Consider the following 24,717-nt stretch of genomic DNA (forward strand, 5'->3'; position numbering starts at 1 on the left):
CCTTCATCACAGAAATATTAATAATAAAAACGGGTTTCATCTGGTTTTACACATCCTTTAAATAGTGATAATATCACAGCCTGTTTTTTCTCCATCTCTCAGCAAGATGCCCTTAATCTCTTGGTAAGAAGGTCCGGGCACTGGCAATAACTTACTCAGATTGTTCTTAATAACAAGGATCTTCATCAGGTTTTTTTTTTTAATACTTCACATGAACAGCAGGAATTTGTAAGATTAACGTAGATTTTCCTTAGAGTGGAAGAAATACATTGGCATTTATTAATATTCTATGTAAAAATTGGCCGGTGTCAGCAGGTTTTAATGCTTCCATTATTCTCGTGATAATTCATTACATTGTAATGGAATTCAGCGCATCCAGCGATATTAGATATAAAGTAATAGTAAGGGATTGCGATTAATGCGTGACATCTGCTCTGCAATACTGCAGTAATACAGGGGCTTCTCTGTTACCATTGTCAGGTGCATTTAATAATACAAGACAAAGCAAATTTTAACGATAAACGATCGCCAACGAGATTGTTTATCATTAACTTGAAAGTGTTCACCATATTTCCGAGAACAATTGTCATTGGTTACGACCGTTACTGCGATTGTTTACTCCACCTGATCCCAACAATGTGGAATTATGCTGCGTTTACACAAAGCGGTAATTTACCCAATCGATCGTTTAACTATTTTGAAGCAAAGATTTGGTTTTTATAACGATCAGCGTTTGGACAAATAAATCGTTAGAAAAATTGTTAGAAAATTCGTTCAAAAAATCATTATTGCGATCGTTTTTAAGATAAGTCCATGTTTCATATAGGGTGAATCTTTGAAAGACTGTTTATGCGAAGCGATCTGCGAATTTTTAGCGAACGACGAATGACGATTTGAGAACTTGTTGAAAGATTAAAATGAACGATTTCTCGCTCGTTGCTTTATTGTTTGCTGTGTTTACATGGAACGATTATCGCTCAAATGCGATAATCGTTATTGCAAAAATTCGAACCATAATCGTTCCGTGTAAACGCAGCATTACACTGAGCGATTAGTGAACAAATGCGGAATTAAGGCCCTATTATGCGAAGCGATTATCGGCTGTTACGGACGATAATCACTTTGTGTAATAGAAGACAACGATCAGCCAACATGCACGATGTCGGCTGACCATTGTCTTTTAACAGGCTGAAACAAACGATCAGTCTGGCAACGATCTGCTGCAGTTGCTCTGTGTAACAGGAGTGGCGGCAGAAGACCGACGCTATCTCCCATGGGCTCCCCAGGTGATTTAACGATCGCCTCGCGCCCCTCTTCCCCCTCCGCAGCTCCCCACGGCCTCCACTGTACTTACCCCGATGTAATAGTGCCGGCAGCGAGCGGGAAATGAGGAGAAAGCGAGGGCTGACCTGTTCTAAATCACATTGTGTAATAGGGTCCATTTTAATGATAGTATAAATATAACAATTAAAGGGGTAGTCCACTCAAACATAACTTTTCATATAGCAACAAAAAAACTAATTGGAATCCTACAGCTCCAAAGATACGTAGATGATATAAAAACATTTTTTGAAGACATGTTTAAAAAGTATAAAGGATAAAAACAGACTTTCATGTCTACAACCAGCAAGGCCGACGCGTTTCAGAGCTACGCCCCTTAATCATGGCCATGATTAGGCGTGTAGTTCTGAATTTGTCGTCCTTGCTGGTTGTAGACATCTGTTTTTTGCCTTTATATTTTTTTAATGTCTTCAATAACTTTTTGATATCATCTATAAATTTTTGGAGATGAAGGATACTAATTTTTTCTTCATTGCTGTCATTGCTTCATTGCCCATCCAATCATCCACTGTGGTTCAATACTGGACTATGTGCACACATACTCATGGTGAGCTGATGTTTTTTCTTTCTTTTTTGCATGTTAAATGTGTTAGACTTTTGATATGTTGCTGCCCATGGTGGGAATAACAATTCACTCCCTACTATTCCCTACTATTATCTATTCAGTCCCCTTCCCCCAGTCGTGAGCTGCTGCTTTCTGCTGAACTCTGTTTTAGCTTTTCTCTCCATCTTCCTCTTCACTTCCAAAATGGATCTTGTAAATAAGTCCCTGGCAGGCTTTATCTGCAACTTTGTAGCTTTTTTTATGATGCTGGGAGGGTTAATCTAAAGTAAATGTGCTGATGAACTCACTGTGATTAATCCTCTGGGCAGTACAGAGTTGCTACAAAGTTGCAGATAGGGACTTGTTTACATCAGTTGTCTCAGAAGGGAGGGGCAGGAGGGGGAGATGGTGATAGAGTTCTTATCATAAACAGAGGTGGCGGCAGAGAACACCATTTTATACTGGAAAGAATACACCACTTCCTGTAGGACATTCAGTAGCTCAAAAATAATGGAAGACTTTCTGGTACCAGTTGTACTGAAAAAAAAAAAAGCAAGCAAACATAAAAATAATTAATGCGGTTCAGGGAAGAAACAGACTTAGTGTAGGGACCCATGTGTATCAGATACCGGCACGAGGTACATGGGGCAGTATGGCTTGATCAATTCATACACAAAATTCTGATGTGTTTTTTATTTAGCCTAGCGGCACTAGTATCAGCCATAGGTGTGAGGTGCAGCACTCTGTTTCTTCCCTGAACCGCATAAAAATAATTAAGAATTAAAAAAAAAGTATAGTAGAAAGTTGCATAACATATTATACAATGATTAAAATAGGATTGGAAAGTGCAATTGGAAAACCTGTTAAAATTTAGAGGGGACATTTGTAATGTGTTAGTCTTGACATTCTAGTCTAAACGGCAATTTGGTACGTTTCCCCATGAGTTTTACAATACATTGCAAATTACAGCAGTTGCGCATTACACATCTCCTAGAAGTTTCCGATGCTTTGCTGCAATGATTCTTCCATTTGGATCAGTCATATTGAAATATACAGTACTTGCATTGCAGTTTTTATGACTGTGTTTTTTGCCTCTTCATTTTTCTTAATAGCCTTTTAACCGCTGTGTGACTAGAATAAGTAAATGACTAGGAATCATAAATTCACCATAGACCTGCTGGATTGGTGCAGACTATATGCAAGATTATAAATGGAGATTTGTATTTATATGCAAGCTGAGGAATGGGTATAGTTGTGATGGTTGATGGAGTGGCTCTCATCTACCATTAAGATTTTTTTTTTTTTTTTGCACAAAGCTTAATGTTGAGTCTGTTCAAAGTAATGGAGTCTTGCAATCCAAGGCAGTAAATCTGATGTAGTTGGAAGAGGAAAATCGATTATTTAGAAGTGTATGTGTGGGCTATCAATATAATAATGGCTGATACCTCTTTATTAAACTCATCTAAATACTGTAGACATATTCCTCCAGGACAGGGATGGGGAACCTTCAGCTCTCCAGCTGTTGCAAAACTACAATTCCCATCATGCCTGGACAGCCAAAGCGAAGCTTTGGCTGTCCAGGCATGATGGGAATTGTAGTTTTGCAACAGCTGGAGGGCTAAAGGTTCCCCATCCCTGCTCTAAGAGAATCATAACTTCTAACTTTTGTTTCGTTCCACTAAAAATAACTTGATTTTACCTGACATTAAATTATTACCTTAAAGGGGTAGTCTGGTGAATTTTTATTTCCCCAAATCACCTAGTGTCAAAAAGCTATATAGATTTGTAAATTACTTTTATTTAAAGTGACTCTGTACTCACAATCTGCCCACCCCAAACCACTTGTACCTTCAGATAGCTGCTTTTAATCCAAGATCTGTCCTGGGGTCCATTCGGCAGCTGATGCAGTTATTGTCCTAAAAAACAACTTTTAAACTTGCAGCCCTGTGCCAAATCTGATGGTATAAGTGGTTTTGGGGTGGGGGTGGGGGGGGCAGATTGTGAGTACAGAGTCACTATAAACTCCTATTCCACATGCTGTAAATGTTTAACATATCATAAGTTATTGAGACATGCCAGAAGACAGTATTGGCAGTGGTTTAGGAGCATGGAGCCAACTCCATTGCTAGTACAAAGGTGCTGTGGCAAGAACTGGATTAAAAGCAGCTATCTGAAGGTACAAGCGGTTTTGGGTGGGCAGATTGTGGGTACAGAGTCACTTTAAAAATCTCCAGTTTTCCAGTACTTATCAACTGCTGTATGTCTTGCAGGAAGTGGTGTATTCTCCCCAGTCTGACACACTGCTCTCTGCTGCCACCTCTGTCCATGTCAGGAACTGTCCAGAGCAGTAGCAAATGCACATAGAAAATCTCTCCTGTAGAGATGAACGAATCGCCTGTCTAAACAAAGCAAAGCGCGTCGTTTGATTGGAAAGTGGCTAATTAGTCGCCTGCCTTTCATATCTCTTCTGTTCCCTGACGCTCCACCCCGGGTGTCGGGAAAAGCTTGATCCAGTCCTTGGAAACTGGCAACCCCGCAACGCCAGTGCTTCGCTGATTTATGTAGAGGTTCACTGCCTCTACATAAATCCTGTGCACACCAGTGCGCATGGAGGACAACCTACGCCAGATCAGGGCTGGCGTAAGTTTCCTTATCATTTTTCCGAGTGAGTCCAGAGTCCGTGTCCATCGTTCTGCCCCTCCACACCCTCTCAGCACCTGATTTTTTGCTAAACGGCCAGTTGCAAATAAATTTATTCGCATCTGGCCATTTTCCGCAAAAAAATAGAACCTTTTTTGTTAATAATTTCCCCCCTATATCTTTGTAAAACCTGTTGATTTGAAAGAAAAAGATTTTTGCTACATAACCCCTTTAAAGGGGCTATCCAGCACTACAAAAACATGGCCACTTTTCCCCTCTCTTGTCTCCAGATTGGGTGGGGTTTCAAACTCAGTTCCATTGAAGTAAATGCAGCTTAATTGCAAATCATACCTGAACTGGAGACAAGAGAGGGGGAAAAGTGGCCATGTTTTTGTAGCGCTGGATAACCCCTTTAAGCCTATTTCTATATACAATATCTACTGCATTATCTAGTTAGGAACCCCCCTATTGATTAGGCCTATCTTTTATCTAGGAGGTTTATCAGCTGATGGTCCTCATGGTCTCTTGTACAAGGTCCTTCTGTCTATGGGTCTTGTTTGTCCGCAGTCTCACAATAATGTCTCCTATGTCCTTCTCATCCATACACGACTTGCTGTCTGAGTGATGCGTTCTGCATCTGGATTATTGTACTCAATAAACTGGACACTGCCAGAACAGCACATCATCAGATTTGCTATTTAGGTCATGGTTAGAAAACCGGAACAAAATGATTTCATTCAGGCTCTAGAAATCAAAAAGATAGGAGTCATGATGAATCCATTTGAATCAGCTCTCCTGCGCTCGGCAGGTTAAGCATCTACATAATATCGAAAGATTGTTTCAGGACTTGACAGGCCCTTTGAGAAAAGTAGGTGAAATAAAGATTACACTCGCTGACATAATTCACAGCGTGGGATGAGACATGGGTTGCTGGATATTCTTTATGTAATTTCAAAAACAATAGAAACCTAAAATCAACAACTGAAGGTTGAAGAAAAGTAATACATTTCTCGGACAAGGCGTACATTAAGGACACTACAGTCTCTTGCTACGTCTTTATATAATGGTATAATGGTCAATGGTATAATGGTATAAAGGTTTTCTGTTTTATCACTCCGTGTTTCCCTGAAAATAGGACATCCTCCTAAAATAAGACACCCCTACTATCCTACCAACTAAGTAAGACATCCCCCAAAAATAAGGCACTAAACTAAGGCACCCCCAGAAAGTAAGGCCATGACCCCCCCACTATTCACCTAATCTCCTTGTGAACCTGCACAGCCTGTCCTGTCGCACATTACCGGCTGCACGTCCCGCCTCATGCTCCGCCGTATGTTCCCCCGGCCACACGCTTTGCCATATGTCCTGCCTGCCTCATGCTCCTGGTCCTATCCTACACCTTGGAAGTTGGTGAGTGGGCCAGGGGTGGAGACAGCCCGGGGGGGAGCCAGGGGCAGAGCGCCAGGAAGGGTAGAACCAGGGGCTGAGCCGAAGAGAAGCCTGGGGGGAAAGAGCAGGGGCTGAGCGCCGGAGGAGGAAAGCCGTGGGAAAGAGCCGGGGGGAGGCAAAATAAGACATCCCCCAAAAATAAGACAGGAGCAAAAAATTTAAAAAAATTTAAAATTTATTTCAAAAAATCTTATTTATAGTATATTTAAACATTTTTTTTGCTTTCATATAGGTGCTTAGATATTAGTGTTTCTAGCGCTGTTACCTTGCAAAACTGGGTTCCTGGTTCAATTACAACAATAAGTACCATCTCCATAGTAAATCTTTTTTGCGTGGATTTCTTCTGGGATCTTTGGTTTATATATACATACTGATTTATTTATTTTTTGTTATATACTGCAAATCCAAGTGTGCAGGTTAGGTTATGTTACTACGAATACTTTTTTTGGCTGTTTACATCCAAAAAAGCTCGTCATTATGAAAAAATAGCCGTTATTTGGACTCAACGGCCGAAAAAAGACATGGCATTCTAGTCATATACTGTTTTGCAGTTTACGACAGCATGACGTCTTTTCACACAAAGTTAAGAGCTTTGTAGGATAATAGTCAGGGAAATGATTAACCAGGTATAAAGCAGTTGATAACAGGCTGCATTTTCATATGTAGGTTGAAATAGTCATTGAAGGGATTGTTGAGGCTCAAAAAACATGGTCGCTTTCTTCCAGAAACAGCACCCCTCTTGTCTTCAGTTTAGGTTCTGCATTTAATTACCATTGGCTGAATAAGTTGGATGCAGCCCTAGGGAGTCCTGGAAAACATAAATACAACCTATGACCTTGGGGGTGCACCCAACTTCTTCAGCCAACGATAATCAAATGCTGAGTGTTTGAATTCAGATGAACCGGAGTGTGCTCGAGGCTTGCTCATCTCTAATCCCTACATCGAAACATTGGCATTAGAGTGATCTCTGATGTCAATTATTACAAATAGGTGTCAGGAGTAGAGATGAGCAAATTCACAGTAATAACAAAGTGATTTGTTATCTCTGCAATCTGCTTATCAGCCTGCCGCCATTTAACTCAGTGCCGCTCCTCCCCGTGTGCCTAGAAAGTTGGATCCAGATCTGGGTAACTGGGAAAAGTTTCCCAGAACTGGATCCAGCTTTTCCCAGCAGCCGTTATAGTTATAATGCATGCGGCTGATGAGCAGATTGCAGAGATAACAAATCATTGCACTTCTTTATTACTGTAAATTTGCTCATCTTTAGTCAGCAGCAAAGGGCCTGCACCATACTCCCTCACCCAACCTGTGCTGTAACTGTTCGTCATAGGTCGGGAAGGGGTTAAAGTCTAAAATGAAAAATGCACTTTTTACAATGTTTTTTGGCTTGTGGCTTCTTTTTGACTTTTATGAATGTTAAAAGTTACAAAACAAAAAAACCTATGTATTAAAAATGCTTGACATTTCCAAAAACAAATTAAGGCTGTGTTCACACTTTGTATGACACCGGCCGGGTCAGGGAACTGCGGGTGTCAGAAAAGATCATGCCGACTGGTACAGCAGTATCGGCCGGATGATCTTTACAGTCGCTGAATTCTGATGCGGGCGCGCCCGAATCCGAATTCCCCGCTGCACACAATGCCGCACGCTCCATTGTGTGAACTGACATGCCAGTTTCTTGCGGCGCCGCTATGGATCCCAGCTGGAGTGTATGCTATGTGTATGGCCTAAAGTAGAAACAAAAAATGGGAAGAAGCCTTAGGGCCGTATTACACGATTATCATTCGAAAAATCTTCAGATCCTTCGGATTTAAAAGATAATTGTTTCGTGTAATAGCAGACAACGGTTAAATGACCAACGAGATCGTTCGCAAATCGTTCAAACATTGTTCGATGTAATAAGAAGTCATAGCTGAAACGTACGCAATAGCGACGACCAAACGACCGCAAGAACGATGATAAGTAACAATCATTGTTCCGTGTAATCGGGCAAACTATTTAAGGTCGTTTGCCATAGCAGTCGTTTGAGATCATTTATCGTTATTCGTTAGTCGTAAAAAAAATTGCTTGGTGTGAAAGTAACCTTAGTAGAAATAGAGAAAATGTTAGGAAGCCCTAAAAGAGGCGTTCTCATTCCAGACATTTATGGAATATGGCTAAGCTCTGCTGTTATTGTTCACATTAAAGGGGTTATCCAGCGCTACAAAAACATGGCCACTTACCCCCTACTGTTGTCTCCAGTTTGGGTGGGGTTTTGAAACTCAGTTCTATTGAAGTAAATGGAGCTTAATTGCAAACCACACCTGAACTGGAGACACCAGTAGGAGGAAAAGTGGCCATGTTTTTGTAGCGTTGGATAACCCCTTTAAGGTGGTTCACACAGACTAAAAGCTTTGGTGCTAATTTTATCTTCCTGTATTGATTATTTTATCAGACAGGAGTGAATTAAGTAACATACCAGCAACAGAAATAGCTCAAAGAAACAGTAAATTTTTTAGCCTATGGAGTAACTTGCAAAACCCCAACACCAACTGTGTATCCTTGCTATGGATTGCAGAATATTTTTGGTTACTGTCAACAGATTATTATTATTTTTTTTTTTTAGGCAAAATGAAAATGTTCTAAGAGAACAAAAAAACAAACAAATCAGCATGTTGATGAGATAAACAACATTTCTTACATATAGTCAATACATAAAGTTTCATTTACCTTCAAAGCGAATATTGAACCCTGGAGCTGTTTTGGACTCATCTGTAGAGAATTCAATCCTAATGCAAGACCCTTCACTAATCAGACCTTCAAACGGCACAGTTTCTGTTTTTGCAGAATCAAAGAGAATCTTACCGCTGCTGTACACTGCCAATCTGGAGGATTTAAAAGGAAAACATTAGCCTTTTGGGTCTTATAGTGCATATATAAGCCAATCATTAAAACATTTTTTTTTCCTCTTAATATCCTTATACACATCTTTGTATATAGTTTGAATAAAAGAAATGTATTCTGTATAAAAGATTATTTCTTCTACATGGTACATTCACCACATTGAAATGAAAGGCTGCCTATGACTGACAATGACATAGGCGGTAGTAGGGTAGGTTTATATGTGTATTAACAGAGTGGTTTTTAAAGCCGAAACCTCACTGCTTTCTGCCTCAAACATGGCAAGGTTTCCCCTTATAAACAAAACATTTTCGTTTGGCTTCTTTAAGAGAAATTCTACCACATGCAAAAAGAAGCCACATATCTGCTTCATCTAGTGCCCTAATACTATATGGGAGCTGCACAGAGGGGCCTATTACTATATGGGAGCTGCACAGAGGGGCCTATTACTATATGGGAGCTGCACAGAGGGGCCTATTACTGTATGAGAGCTGCACAGAGGGGCCTATTACTATAGGGAAGCTGCACAGAGGGGCCTATTACTTGAGATGTGCAAACTTCTAAAAGTTCAATTAGTCAGGTTCACCAAACTTTGAAGAAAAGTTTGAGTTTTTTCAACTCAACCTTAAACAAACCACACTAAAACAGCTAAACGATTGCAGGCGTTTAGCTGTTTTTGTGCGGTTCAACACGTTTGCTCATCAATACTTACCTATTCATGCTCCCGCAGTCAGTAACTTTTACTTTCTGACTGAGACGAAAGTAACAGCCTGCTCAGCCAATTGTGGTGCTGTCCCATCTTAGTCAGTCAGTGATTGCTTGAGTAGGCTGTCACTGAAAGCCTGCTCAGCTTATCACTGACTGTGAGTAAACAGTGCTGTGGCCAGTGATTGGCTGAGCAAGGTGTCACTCCCAAGCAAAGAGTGACAGCCTGCTCAGCCAATCACTGGCAGTGGTGCTGTCATGTCTCAATCAGTCAGTAATTTGGTAACACTTATCATTACCTATCATTGGGAGCTGCACAGAGGAGCTTAATAGTATATGGAAGCTACAGAAAGGAGCCTCGTACTATAAGGGGACTGCACACAGAGGGACCTTATACAATACTGAATTGGTTGACTTCAACAGGTAACTTTCTTAAGTGAAAGTGTGTGGTTTTTGACTGTATAAGTTGACCATGTGGTTAATGCTGATGTGAACATGCGGTTGTGGAGAAGTGTGAGGGTTGAAGGCCCCAAGAATGATACTCCAGGCTTTTGTCCTCATGTTACAGTGGGGGAAACCCGGGCCTCTGGGTCTATTTTTGGAATATTTTAAATTTTTCAGTAAATGTAAAAAAAAAAAAGATCCTGCATTTATACTGGAATAATATTAGCTATAAAACAGACAGAACATTATTCTACACGGAGTAAATCTCAGGTAAAGTGCATGGAAATGATTAGACCCAGTACTGTTCTTTACTGCCCATAGTATGTCATTTAGCCTTTGTTTGGTCATGCTCAGTAATGACTATTGATTTTTGACAAACCACGCTATGTAAACAGACTAACTTAATTAGACACTTACAGAAGCCGAAAAGAGAGCAAGGCGGCATACTGGAGTGAGGTTAAAATTATTTTAGCTGAAGCCAAAATGTAACAATTTCTAGATTCCTAGAAATATTTTCCTTCTGCTCAGGAAATTATTACATCGCATTTCATAGTTTTAGTTTTAAGGGTAGCTTCACACCTAGCGGATCCGCAGCGGATTTCATGCTGCAAGTTTGCAGCAAAATCCGCTGCTGATCCTAATAGTGTGAATTTTCATTCTACTGCGGATATGTAACCCAACCCCCTTAACCCCACTCCACCCGCAGCCCCCAGCCCGGAGCATACATTACCTGCTCGGCGCTGCGCCTGTGTGTAAGGCTCCCGTCGGTCCCCATCAGCCAATCAGTGGTGCCGTGCACTGATTGGCTGACGGGGAGGAGCGAGGAGAGCTGGCAAACTCTCACACAACCACAGCGCCGAGCAGGTAGTGTATGCTTCAGGCCTGGCAGCGGAATGAAAATTCAGCTGCGGGTATGTGACCCATTCAACTTTACACTACCAGGATCTGCAACGGATTTCGCTGAAAACTCGCAGCGTGAAATCCGCTGCGGATCCGGTACGTGTGAAGCTACCCTCAAGTACAAAAACAATGCTAGGCTATGTTTTCCTCTCTTTAAAAAAAAAAAAAGATGTCTGTTTTTTCGCTGTTTGGCCGTCCGTCAGTGCAATTGGATGTGTCTTTAATTAAAAAGTCCATTGAATTTAATAGTAAAAACGGTGAAAGAACGGTGAAAAAAGAAAAACAGTGTGTGCACAATGAAAGAATGGCGTCCGCTGTTTGCAAAAGACGCCTGAAACTCATGATCGTTATTTTGACATCCACACAGACAACATCTGTTATTTTATACATTGTGTGCATTGGACGTCCATCATTCCATTGACTTTGGTGCATTGCATTGAAGTCCATTACATCGCGGCAATAACAGGCGTCTTTTTAAATCGAAAAGGTGCCCGCCTTTTCTCTTTTTTTTTGACGTTGTGTGAACATAGGCTAACACAATTATTTATTTCACAAATATACTGTTGTGAGACCAAAATATTTGTGTATTTTGCTTTAGTGCAACTTTATTAGAGTTGACATTTGACTGTAAAAGAAATTTTATAACATGAGATTTGCATTGAGTCTATAGCTGACAAAGTTGGTGTGAATTGTATCCTATGACTAAAAATCCATCAGATTTGGGTTTTAGGTGGCTGTTGGGTCTCATATTGGGACATTGCACGTCTCAACATGACAACCATTAGATGCAATGTCGCAATGAGACAATAGGATTAGGTCTTACAACTAAAGTTGTTGTGTAGCCCTGGTATAAAGCCTTGAGCTTAGCATTGCAAATTTACTATGTGTGCAATTCTTCCTGCGCTGCCTCTCCCAGTGAGTCGCATGTCCAATCATCCTCCTGAGGAAGGCAGCTGCACTATGAATTTGCATTTCACTGGTGGTTGCACATTAGACACATCATAGGGAATTTGTAAAAAAAAGCATTGGGCGTACGTACGTCAGAGAAAAGTGGTTTGCACAAAAAAATGTGCCTGCAAGAAAATCTATAGCGAAAATCTGGAGCTGAAGTATAACCAAAGCATTACTGCTTCGACCAGGGCTGCTTTGTACTTCTTACTATGATGGGTTCTGTACCTGCTGTGTGCGTGCGCCTCTTAGTAAATACGATATGGGGCGTAGGGACGGGGCTTTGTGTTAGATCTGTGTACTTTTACCCTGAAAAAATTCCTCATATTACTCATTCAGTGTAGTGTTGAGTGTGCACAAGTTGACAACTAGTAAAATATAAAATATAGTGGACACTAACAAAAAAAAAAAATATGTTTTTATTTTATTTACCGTGAGGGACCCACAGGATATAGAGTTTGGAAGTATCTTTATTTTGCCATTTAAAGTGAATGTAATATCAGGTACATTCGCTTTAATTGTTGCATTTGACTAAAACGGGGCAGACTCAGGGAAGCCAGTGCTGCGGTCCTCTTTTTGAACCACAGCCCTGTTCCTGTGCATGTCGCCAGTTTCTTACCGAGCAACGCCCTGGGCATTAGCACTGGAGGCGAGCTGGCCCGTCTCCAGTAGGAGGAAACTCCTATCCATCTTTGAAGCGGCTCTATTGATTTTAATGGAGCCGCCTCACAGAGGGGAGGGGGTTTCCTCCCACTGGGGGCAGGCCGGCCCACCTTTAGTGCTTGTGCCTGGGTAATAGACCAGCGCCGTGCGCAGTAATCGGCTTCCCCGTGCCGGTGCATTCATATGCAACACTTAATGTGTCTCTGTCGTTTATTTTTTTTTTGCAGAAATAAATAGTACAGGTGATTTTAAGAAACTTTGTAATTGGGTTTATTAGCCGAAAAATGCATTTTTATAATGAAAAAGCAGTTTGAAGCTCTCCACCCTGTCTTTATGGTTCTCTTATGGAGAGGGGAGGGGTTGAGGGAGATGAGGCACCAAAACAGAACAACAAAGGGTTAATTTACAGCTACATCACAGGGCTATCTCCTCTGACAGTCAGCACTGGCCTCTGAATACGTCTTTCACACAGGTCCTGCTGTGTAATCCTTTGTTCTCTGCTCTCTGCTGGTGACTAATCTCCCTCCTCCCCCCTCCCCTCTCCATAGAACAGACAGGACTCAACTGATGTATAAGAGTCGAGATTTCCTGATAATGAGCAATGAATGAGAGAGGGGGAGGGGGGGACCTGGGGAAAGTATGCAGATAATGGCATATTTGTCTAATAAACCCAATTACAAAGTTTCTTAAAATCGCCTGTACTATTGATTTCTGCAAAAAAAAAAAAAGCAGGGACACTTTTAACCCTTTCCCGCACGAGGACGTAACTGAACCGCGGCGGTCCCGGGTGCCGTTTGTAGCCCGGGACCGCCGGTATTAGCGGGCACGGTCCGATCGCCGTGCCCGCTAATACAGTAATCAGATGCAGCTGTCAAACATTACAGCTGCATCCAATTACCGGCTGCAGCACTTCCCTGGTGTCTAGTGGCATCTGGTGTCTGGTTGTCCCGGAGGAGCGATCTCCCTGTCTGATGCCGGCCAGGGACTCGTCCAAGATGGCGCCGTCCCCGGCTCGGCACTCGTTTGTATTCGGCTGCAGCAGCCGAAAGCAAACGAGTGCCGATCTCATATCTATACAGCAAAGATCTCAATGAGAGATCAAAGGGTATATACTAGAAGTCCCCCAGGGGGGCTTCTAGTATATGTGTAAAAAATAAGAAAAAAAGTATTGTTATTAGTAAAAAGCCCCCTCCCCCAATAAAAGTCTGAATCACCCCCCTTTTCCCAGATTATAAATAAAAGTAAATAAATAAATAAATAAATAAACATATTTGGTATCGCCGTGTACGTAATCGCCCGAACGATTAATTAACCACATTCCTGATCTCGCACGGTAAACAGCGTCAGCGCAAAAAATCCCAAAGTGCAAAATTGCGCATTTTTGGTCGCATCAAATCCAGAAAAAATTTAATAAAAAGCGATCAAAAAGTCGTATATGCGCAATCAAGGTACCTATAGAAAGAACACATCATGGCGCAAAAAATGACACCTCACACAGCCCCAAAGACCAAAGGATAAAAGCGCTATAAGCCTGGGAATGGAGCCGTTTTAAGGAACGTATATTTGTTAACAATGGTTAGAATTTTTTACAGGCCATCAGATACAATAAAAGTTATACATGTTACATATCGTTTTAATCGTAACGACTTGAGGAACATGGATAACAAGTCAGTTTTACCCCAGGGCGAATGGCGTAAAAACACATTCCCCCCAAATAAAAGAAATGCGTTTTTTTTTTTTTTTTATTTCACCACACTTTGAATTTTTTTCTGGTTTTGTAGTGTACCAAATGCAAAAATTCAGCCTGTCATTGCAAAATACAATTAGTGACGCAAAAAATAAGGGCTCATGTGGGTTTCTAGGTGGAAAAATGCAAGTGCTATGGCCTTTCAAACACAAGGAGGAAAAAACGAAAACGCAAAAACGAAAATTAGCCTGGTCCCGAAGGGGTTAAGGGAATGTACCTGATGGTACATTAACTTTAAATATTTCTAGTGTGTTCTTATGTGTTTCGTAATCTGTAAATTTCTATAACTCCTAATATTGATTCTTTATGTTCAGTAAATATTTGATCCAATAAACAGAAAAATCCGATATTATACCATGTTAGATCCCTGACAGCCCACTTGGTTAATGCTATAGCTTCCAGGTCCTGTTATTTGCTGTGAATTCTGTATCACTCTAGATCCTCTGTATCTGTGGCAGTTCACCTATTCTTATAAATAAAGAATTACTAATATGGATGTTTGGTTATTAAAACATAACTCAAATATTCATTCTGTATGTGTCTCATTTTGCTGAGAAATAAAATGTATTTTTCTAATCTGACTTAAGGCACATGACATATCTTCTCCGTCTCCTGTCACTGCTAAACCCCTGTAGGCTGAAGCCACTAAAATTAAGTTCTAATTTCAAATCTACATCTCTGCTTGAGTTTTACGTTCCCTGGTTTATGCATAGAATTATCATTTCCATCTAGAAAATATTGTAATTTGAATAATTCCTCAACAGCTAAAAGGAGGCAGAACAAGCAGAACACAGATATAATAAATTCTAAGTCCAGGTGTTTGAAGTGTCCGGTCGTAAAAGATCAGAGAGACATGTCAGAAGTTTTGATTGGTTGGGAGCTGACTTTTCAGACCCCCATAGATTTCTGGGAGAAGCTCACAACAGAGTGCTACTCTCCCTGGCTCGCTGCAATCTTTATCTTATTGTTCAAGTTGGGCTTCATAGACATAGACCTCCCTTACCCCCCTCACTATCTTGAGGTCTCATCAGGAAATCCAGATACCTTTTCTGAGTTCTATTGGGCACAGACAACCTTAATAGAAAACAGCTTTTGCTTTGGACAGTTACTGTAAAGGACAGAGGTGGTAGCAGAGAGAACCATGTTAAACTGGATAGAAAACACCACTTCCTGTAGGACATACAGCAGCTGATAAGTACTGGAAGACTTGAGATTTTTAAACAGGAGTAATTTACAAATCTTTATACCTTTCAGGTACCAGTTGATTTGATTCCCCCCCCCCCTCCCTTTAGATGACGCCATCTAATATTCACTTTTGTCAAGCTATGTTCATACATAGCGTTTAACCCCTTAAGGACACATGCATACGGGTATGGCATGTGTCCGCTACGTGCGTTGGGCGTACTGAAACGTGCGTTGGGTTGTTCCTGTGGGTAAGGGAGCTGCACGGCTCGCATGCATGGTGTCTGTAATTTTGTGTTACATTCTCTTTCTGAGGGGATTACTAGTTGGTAACTAAGCACTTTGCACTTTAACTTTTCATCCCTTCACCTCTGAAAACTAATCCATGTAATACTATCATTATTACTAGCACGCTTTGCCTCCGCCATTTTCCGTCTATTGCATGATGCACATGGCACTTTGTAATATATAAAATCCGCTGGTCAAAGCATGCGTTTTATTTAGGGATGGTCCGAACCGAGTTCGTACGAACCCGAACCATCCACAATTATTACTGCTGTCTGCCCGTGCAGCGGGCGGAACCAGCGGGAGGAACGCCTGGAAAACTGGGATACAGCCATAGCCATAGGCTGTATCCCAGTTTTCCTGGCGGTCCTCCCGCTGTATCCGCCCGCTGCATGGAGCGGGCAGACAGCGGTAATCCGATGCCGAGCGTTCGGCGGGTTCGGACCATCCCTAGTTTTATTCATTGATTTTTTTCTCATGACACATGTGTGAACCGTGCTGTCTCCCTTTCCCTATGTTGTGTTGTCTATCTTTTGTTGTCCTCCCTTTTTATAAAGAATATTTTATGAACTGTTGTGTGATAATCATGTTACCAAATAATTGTCCAAATAAACTTCATTAATCATTTTCTAAAATATGTGGTTTGGCTCAGATGTCTCTTCTGTATGAAGATAGTCTTGGGGGTGGTGTATGTGTTATACATCTTTGAGCATAGAGTGGGTTTTTGATTACTACTTGGATGATACACGGCAAAAGTTTCTTTTTTGGTTTAACGTCTTCTTTAAAGCGGCACTTCGGGCCAGTTAACCTGCTGATATAAGCCAACCCCTATTTACCTCATCTTGTTACAGCGCATGTGCAGGAAGCACCCTGTAACAAGCGGCCTAACTATGCCAGGAGGAGGAAGGCTAGGCGGGCCAAGCGGGTGCTCTGGGAGCATGGGGAACGCCCCAAATGCTCTGAACCCGCTAATTAGCATATCAGTAATTAGCAGAAAACACCAGTGTACCGGACCCCACAGGAATAAGAAGGGCAGCCCGGGAATCCTGAGGTAAATAGCGGTTGGCTCATATCTGCAGGTTCATTGGCCCGAACCCGCTTTAAACAACAGCCATTCGGGGCGTGTCCTGGCAATGGCAGTGTGAGGTCGCATTTCTCTGGAGCTCCCGCCATTAGGGGAAAATATCCCTGCTATTCATCCACCCTCACCTGTCCTAGCCGGCCCTATGAGAAGGAAATCAAGAGGGCTCACCCCACAGCCGAGACTGCTCCGGTCGGGTGCCCGGCAAGGCAACCTGGACAGCTTCTTCTCCCTCCCAGCCTCTCGCCGGTCCTCGTCTGCTGTGCGGCCGCCATCTTCCTTAGGGGACCCAGCTCGTGGCACTGCAACTACTGGAACTCCCACGGGCACCGTTGTCGCCCTGAGGAACCCCTCCAGGCTGATTCCTCCTCTACCACCTGCCCAGCAACCAGCCGCATCTCAGCCCCGGCTGGCGTCCTTACAGCGGGCTGAGGTACAGCCGCCAGTAGAGGACGCAGTGCCGCCGCCATTGCAGGGAGCCGCACCGGACCCGCTCCTAGCCCGGACAGCTGGCGGTGAGTCACAGCCTGATCCCACTCTCCCGCTCCCCCGGCATAACTCACCGGCTCCCCCGCATTCTCCGGACACGCTGCCGGCCGAGGTGCGGCCGCCGGTGAAGAACGCAGCGCCGCCGCCATTACAGGGAGCCGCGCCGGACCCGCTCCTAGCCCGGACAGCTGGCGGTGAGTCACAGTTTGACCCCACTCTCCCGTTCCCCCGGCATAACTCACCAGCTCCCCGGCACTCTCCGGACACGCTGCAGTCGGTCCTCGGTGCAGCTGAGGATACGGCAGGGGCTCCTCCCCGCGCTTTCCCTGAAGGACGGGCGCCATCTTGCCTGTCAGCACCCGGTCTCTCTGCAGCCCCAGCATCTCCCGCCTCTGCTCCTCAGGGACATATCAGCCCAGCTCATTACCTGCCGCTGTCTGAGCAGGACTGGCCACATCTTTCTTCCCCTTCTCTCCTCCAAACAGTGACGCCAGCAGGCTCAATAAATATGTCTGCCAAAGGGTCTGGCCACAGGCAGAAAGACACTACAAATAAACAGGCCACTATGGGGGCTGTCACCCTTAACCCTTCGGCAGCTTCATTCAGCTCTTCCCAGGCGGGGGCCTCCTCTGCTCTTGCCCCTGATATGGACATGGGGTGGGACTGGAAGGAACATGTTAAACAGTTGCCAACCAGGCAAGAAATGGAGAAATTTATTGAGCGCCTGGAAAACTCCTATAAACAAGAGATTTCTTCTGTTAAGGCCGCTGTGCAGGAGTTGGACACTAAGGTGGATGAATTGGCCTGCGGTCATGACTCTCTCTCCTCTCAAGTCTCTGATATACAAGCTAAATGTGACGCGCACGATCAGCATATCCAACAATTATATCGCTTACAGGATGATGCTGAAAATCGCAGCAGACGCAACAACATTAGGGTGCGGGGGATGCCTGAGGCTGTGAAATCCTCGGATTTAGTGCCGACACTTCAGGATATCTTTGGTCATATTTTAAATCGGCCTGTTTCTGACGACTTGGAAATAGATCGAGCGCATAGGACTCTGGGACCGGTCAGTCAAGATCCTGCTAGGCCACGGGATGTCATTTGCCGCCTACACCACTATAAGGTCAAGGAGGAAATAATGCGGGCGGTCCGTAATTTGGATTCTGTTGATTATGGGAATCTCTCCCTGACCCTCCTTCAGGATTTGTCCCGCAACACTCTTCTACAGAGGAAAGCCCTGAAACCGCTGTTGGAGCTCCTGAGAGAAAAAGAAATCCCCTATGCGTGGGGCTTCCCGTTTCATTTGATCGTGCGCAGGAATGGTCGGCGCCATGAGCTCCGTGATCCAGCCGGGCTGCCTGATTTTCTTTCAGCACTAGATCTGCCGCAGGTGTCTCTCCCTAATTGGTCCCTGATGCCGGGGCTACCGGGACGCTCGGGTTTCGGCTCGACAAGTGAGGCTGTGGCAACTACTGGTGCTGCTCGCTGAAGATGTTCGTGTGCCATGCCCTGACTCTTCGGTGCACAACCTGGCGGGGGGGCCTCTCCTCTTCCTTGTCCATTATCAAGTGCCTTTGCCTTATCTCATTTGTTGTTTCGTTTCAATCTGGCCTCCTGTTTGTTGGTTTTGTTCTTTGTTCTTTCTCCTAAAAGGGCCGCTCGCATGCTGGGGACACTCTCCTGAGGTATTGGTGAGTGGCTAAGGATAGATAGCTTGATCTGTGCTAGTTAGTATGTTTTATCTTACACACGGTTATTGCACTGAGTTTCTTTGGATGAATAAATTTTTGCACTGCATTTATGTTTCCCCTAGGCGGGGGTCCTGTCTTCCTATTGTTAGACAAGTCCCTACCTAGGTTGACGCCTGAGGCGTTGTTCCCGATTGACGGGAGTACTTTTCTGCAAGAGGTTAGTTCTCTTGCAGCTAGGGAGTCAGTCTGTTGGCTCTCTTTACTTTCTACCCCCATCATTTCCTATTTTCTATCTCGTCTATGTATTGTCCTTTTTTTGTGTTGTGGTTGTCTTGTTTGTTTTCTCCTCTCCGTTTGCGGTTTTGGTGTTTAGCAATGGCCCTCCTATCGTTGAAGCTTGCGTCCCTGAATGCTCGAGGGCTCAATGAACCCTCGAAGCGCTCCCATGTCACGTATTCTATGCACCGGCAACGGGTACATGTTTTGCTTCTCCAGGAGACGCACTTCCAAACCAATCATATCCCTACATTGCGCTCACCCCACTATACTTATTGGCTGCATAGTTCTTTTCCAGGTTCTAAGTCCAGGGGTGTCTCAATTGCCCTCCATAAGTCTCTACAGCACCAGGTCCTAGACACATTAGTGAGCCCTGAGGGTAGATTTGCGTTCCTAAAGGTCCTCATAGCTAACACCAAATACACTATTGGTAACGTTTATCTCCCCAATGCTAATCAAGGGTCAGTATTACGGGACATCTTATTGGAAGTGGACCACTTTGTAGAGGGGGTGTTCATTCTGGGAGGGGATTTTAATATGGCCTTGGATCCCCCCCTTGATACGTCCTCAGGGCGATCAGTGGTTCCCCGATCGTCTAGGACTCAAGCACTGCAGGCACTACACCATCACCGATTGGTTGACGTGTGGAGGATTCTCCACCCGACCGATCGGGATTACACTTATTTCTCTCCTGCTCATAACACGCACAGCAGATTGGACATGTTCTTTATTTCACAACTTACCCTCCTTTCTCACCCTTCCGCTTCAATAGGAGTGGCAATGTGGTCGGACCATGCCCCCGTATATCTGTCCGTTGCCGTTCCAGGGGGAGAGCCGCGGGAATGGACGTGGCGTCTCAATGAGACCCTCTTGAAGGACGTGGTATGTAGAGCTGAGGTGGAAAGGACGATTGCCACATTTATAGCCACACATGAATCGGATCAGACTGCTCCTCCTCTACAATGGGAGGCCCTCAAATGCGTTCTTAGGGGCGTTTTTATTCAGCAGGGGGCACGGCTAAAGAGGGAGAGAGGGGCTCAGCTTAAATCTCTATGTGAGAAACTGAACACTGCGGTTAGGTCACATAAGACATCTTCTACACCGGACCTATGGGTGCAGATCTCATCATTAAGGGAACGAATTAAAGATCTAATCTCTCTGACAGTAGACCGGAGGCGGGAGAGATTTCGCAGTTATCTGTACGAACAAGCTAATAAATGCGGTAGAGCTTTGGCTAGATTTCTTCACCCGCACGCTTCCTCCACGTATATCCCGTCTCTGCGCCTCCCGAGTGGAGAACTGATTCATAACCCACGGGCTATAGCAAACACTTTTGGGGCCTTCTATAAGGACCTGTACAATATTCGCGGAGCTTTCTCCGACATGCCCAGCTCTGTTCTGGAGGCCAGAATTCGGGACTACGTCCATGAGACTGCTTTACCTAGGCTTGACTCTGACGCGATAGAACTGCTGAACTCTCCTTTCTCTGTTGCGGAAATTGAGGTTGCTATCTCTGCTCTTAAAAATGGCAAGAGCCCCGGACCAGATGGGTTTACTGCCCCATTCTACAAGGCCTTTAAGTCTACACTAGCGCCATTGATATTCAAGGCCTTCAACAGCATTTCACCCTCATGTCCCTTTCCCCGCCAGTCCCTGGAGGCCCATGTGGTGGTCCTGCTCAAGCCCGACAAAGACCCACTAGTTTGTGGGAGCTACCGTCCCATTTCTTTACTCAACTGCGACATCAAGCTCTACTCTAAGCTGTTGGCTAACCGCTTAGGGACTGTGATCCCTGATGTAATCCACTTAGACCAGGTGGGATTTGTCTCTGGCCGCGAAGCTAGGGATAATACCCTACGCACAATCACTCTGTTAGCTCACGCCCAGAGGACAAAAACCCCTTTTTGCCTTCTCTCTGTCGACGCTGAGAAGGCCTTTGACAGGGTGCACTGGCGATTCCTTCGTTCTTCCTTAGCGCAGGTTGGGGCCGGCCAACCTTTTATAGATCGGGTCATGGCTTTGTATGCGGACCCCAGCGCTAGAGTTCGAGCCAATGGCATCCTGTCGGAGGCCTTCTGCATTAGGAATGGTACGAGACAGGGTTGCCCCCTGTCGCCCCTCTTGTATGTTCTTACTATGGAACATCTTGCTGTGGCTTTGAGGCGCAATCCTGACGTAATGGGACTCTCTATTGGACAGGACCACCACAAACTGGCTTTATATGCTGATGATCTGCTACTTTACGTGACCTCGCCTCAGGTGTCCCTCCCTACCATCCTTTCTGAATTTGACCGATTTGGTAGGCTGAGTAACTTCCAAGCTAATCTTTCCAAAACGGAAGCGCTTAATGTATCTCTCTCTCCCAGCACTCTAGATGGCTTACGCCACGGCTTTGCTTTTAGATGGAGGGAGGAATACATTACCTACCTCGGTGTTCACATTCCTTCCCAGCTTCACCTTCTGTTTCCTCTTAACTATGCCCCGCTGCAGGCCAAGATTTTATCTCTGTTATCAGCTTATCACACAAAATACTTGTCGTGGTTTGGCCGCATGGCTGTACTCAAAATGGATATCCTCCCAAGATTCTTGTATCTGTTCCAGACTGTTCCCATTCATGTGTCTGCTTCCTACTTTAGAACGCTCCAACGTGCCTTTACGCGCTTCGTGTGGTCAGCATCGCGTCCGAGAATAGGGCGTGGAATTTTATCTAAGCCAAAGCATCTAGGGGGTGTGGGAGTCCCAGACCTCCAGATGTATCATGAGGCAGCCATTCTTACCCGTCTGCTGGATTGGTCGCATGCTGACCGGGCGAAGTTGTGGGTGGCAATGGAGAAGTCGCTCGCTCCCTCTGACATTCTCATGGCTCCATGGCTCTCCCCTGGCGATCGAGGGGATCCGACTTCCTGGCCGTTTCTTGCCCCGCATGTCTTTTGTACTTGGGATAAGTGGGTGACCAGACACAGTATCTCCTCTCAGCCAGGCCTGATGTCTCCTCTATTCGGGAATCCTGGGTTCCAGCCTGGAATGTTGAGGCGCATCTTTCTGGTGTGGGATAGCTTCTCGGGAGTGCGTTTGACCCAGGTGTTTCCTCAAGGGGTTCTGCCCACTTTGGAGTCACTGGCATCCGCACATCCTAGTATCTCGATTTCCTGGCTGGAATACAGTCAACTACAGTCCTTCTTCCAGGCTCTTGCGTCTAAAGGGGCTTTCTCTAGGACTCTTTCAGACTTTGACAACTGGGTCCTTTCTGATGCGTCGGGGCCACGGACTCTTTCTAGACTCTATCAGCTACTCCAATCACTCAGCAATACTGGCCGGGCCCATTTCTTTGGGAAATGGGAGGCCGATTGCTCCATGTCTTTCTCGGAGGAACAGATCCAGAAAATCTGTACCCTCACTCATGGTCTCTCCATGGCCTCGCACGCAAAAGAAAAGAACTACAAGATCCTGTCACGGTGGTACAGGTGCCCTGCGGACATTCAGCGCATGTATCCATCCGCCTCTGGAGCTTGTTGGCGGTGTGGGTCCTCAGATGGGGGAATACTACACATATGGTGGGCATGTCCCGTGATTAAACCCTTCTGGGACCGTGTGTTCCAGGTTTACGAGGCCTATTCTGGGAAACAAATCGCCAACACGCCGCAATGTGCCCTATTGAGCCTTCTTCCAGGGTCCATCTCCTCGATCAAAAAGGACATTTTGAGACACTTCTTGACGGCTGCACGCCTGGTCATTCCTAGGCACTGGAAAACCTCAATGTGTCCCTCCGTGACAGAATGGCTGGCAGAGCTTAACGCAATTAGCAGATATGAGGAGCTTATTGCGGAGGATCACGACCGTAATGCAGCTTACTCCAGGGTGTGGAGGGGATGGCTCTTGTTTAAAGAGTCTTCCGAATTCCCACGGCTGATTCGTTGAGCTCCCTGAGCCATCTATTATGGGAGTGACAGGGTGAGGAAGTAGTCTTTAATTCCGTGCGATTTCTGGCTTCTTGGCCTCAGACGGAGAGGAGTCATAAATGTTTTCTTTCCGTGTTTTGTCCTGTTCTTTGGTGGCGAGCCCACACCTACTGGGGTGTGGCCATAGTCTTTGTTTGTTGAATGTGGTCCCTTCGTCCTTCTCCCCTTCCCCCTCCCCCCCCCCCCTTCTTTTCCTTTTCTCTCCCCCCCCCCCCCTTTTTTTCTTCCGAACCTGTTTCATCCTTCTGCTGGTTTCCTGAGCCCTCTTTTATCTTCTTTTTATTTGAAGTAAGGCCTGATAAAAGTGTATGACAGTAGCATACTTTGCAGAGAGCATAGGCTGGATGTTCTCTTGTGCTCAGGTGTAATATTGGATTGCACATTAAGTTTCTGTGTACCATGATTGGAAAAGACTTTGTACCTTCTGTTTTATTCTTCTGTAAAACCTTTAATAAAATCAGATTCAACATAAACAACAGCCATTCACGCATAACAGCCATTGTTTATACAGGGTGTGAACATAGCCTAAATGGTAAATTCTTGCTTAGAAACTATTCCTGACTTTACAAACCAAAAAATCCTGTCATGTCTTGTCATATACGTAGCAAAAATGTATCTATTATTCAAGAAGTCTGGTTCTGTTACCTGAAATAACACTAATTAGTTTAAGTAGCTTGCTTGCTAGGCGAGCAGCTGTCAGGGCAATTGTATTCTGTGCAGTATGTTTTGCAGATAGCAAATAATTTGATTTGAATCCTATCTACCCTCCCTCGCCCTAACTATTAGAACAGCAGGTGCACCATCCATTGCCGGAGCTTGTTTAATCAGTTTACTTGTAACAAGTGCAGAGATTACAGGAGTAACGTTAAACAAACGGTCTTGATCACTTCATGGGAGCGGGTTCTGTGTCTGAAGTTACACAATGCAAAATTCTGCTACGTAATTACTTTGGAATATGGATGGAATCTTCTCAGCTTCTAAGATATGTTTGATAGAGGGGTTGTCTGGCTTAGAAAACCCATTTTAAATATCTTATAAAGAAATTTTGAGTAAAATGAGGAGGTCAGTTTCCCATTCAGGTCTCTCATTTAAAGTGACTCTGTACCCACAATCCCCCTTCCCAAACTGCTTGCACCGTCAGATAGCAGGTTTTAATCCAATCTGTCCTGCGGTCCGTTCGGCAGGTGATGCAGTTATTGTCCTAAAAAACAACTTTTAAACTTGCAGCCCTGTGTCAAATGGGCGTGGCCTAGAATGTCTGTGCCCTAGGCTGTCACCGCCTCTCCATCCCCCCCCCCCCCTTCATCATCATTAGGAATGCCCCTGGGCAGGATTTCTCCTAATTATCACTTGGCTGAAAACTGCATGTGTGCCTTAATGATTCAGCACAGGTGCAGTGTTTGGACAAGTAATGATGCCCTGGGCATTCCTAATGGTGAAGAGGGTGGGGAGGAGGGATGGAGGGGTGCTGCAAGGTTAGGGCATGGGTA

At 44.4% G+C, this 24,717-nt stretch overlaps 1 protein-coding gene across 1 annotated transcript in view; it reads right to left on the reverse strand.

Moving 5' to 3' along the window:
• Nucleotides 1–24,717, reverse strand: part of SEZ6L (seizure related 6 homolog like) — a 339,967-nt gene that overhangs the window by 47,718 nt on the left and 267,532 nt on the right. Inside the window, exon 7 of the mRNA XM_069961326.1 lies at nt 8,684–8,838. Within this exon, the coding sequence (XP_069817427.1) occupies nt 8,684–8,838 (155 nt within the window). The remainder of the gene's footprint in view (nt 1–8,683; nt 8,839–24,717) is intronic.

Source organism: Dendropsophus ebraccatus, chromosome 3 (genome assembly GCF_027789765.1).
Source record: "Dendropsophus ebraccatus isolate aDenEbr1 chromosome 3, aDenEbr1.pat, whole genome shotgun sequence".
Classification (NCBI taxonomy): domain Eukaryota; kingdom Metazoa; phylum Chordata; class Amphibia; order Anura; family Hylidae; genus Dendropsophus; species Dendropsophus ebraccatus.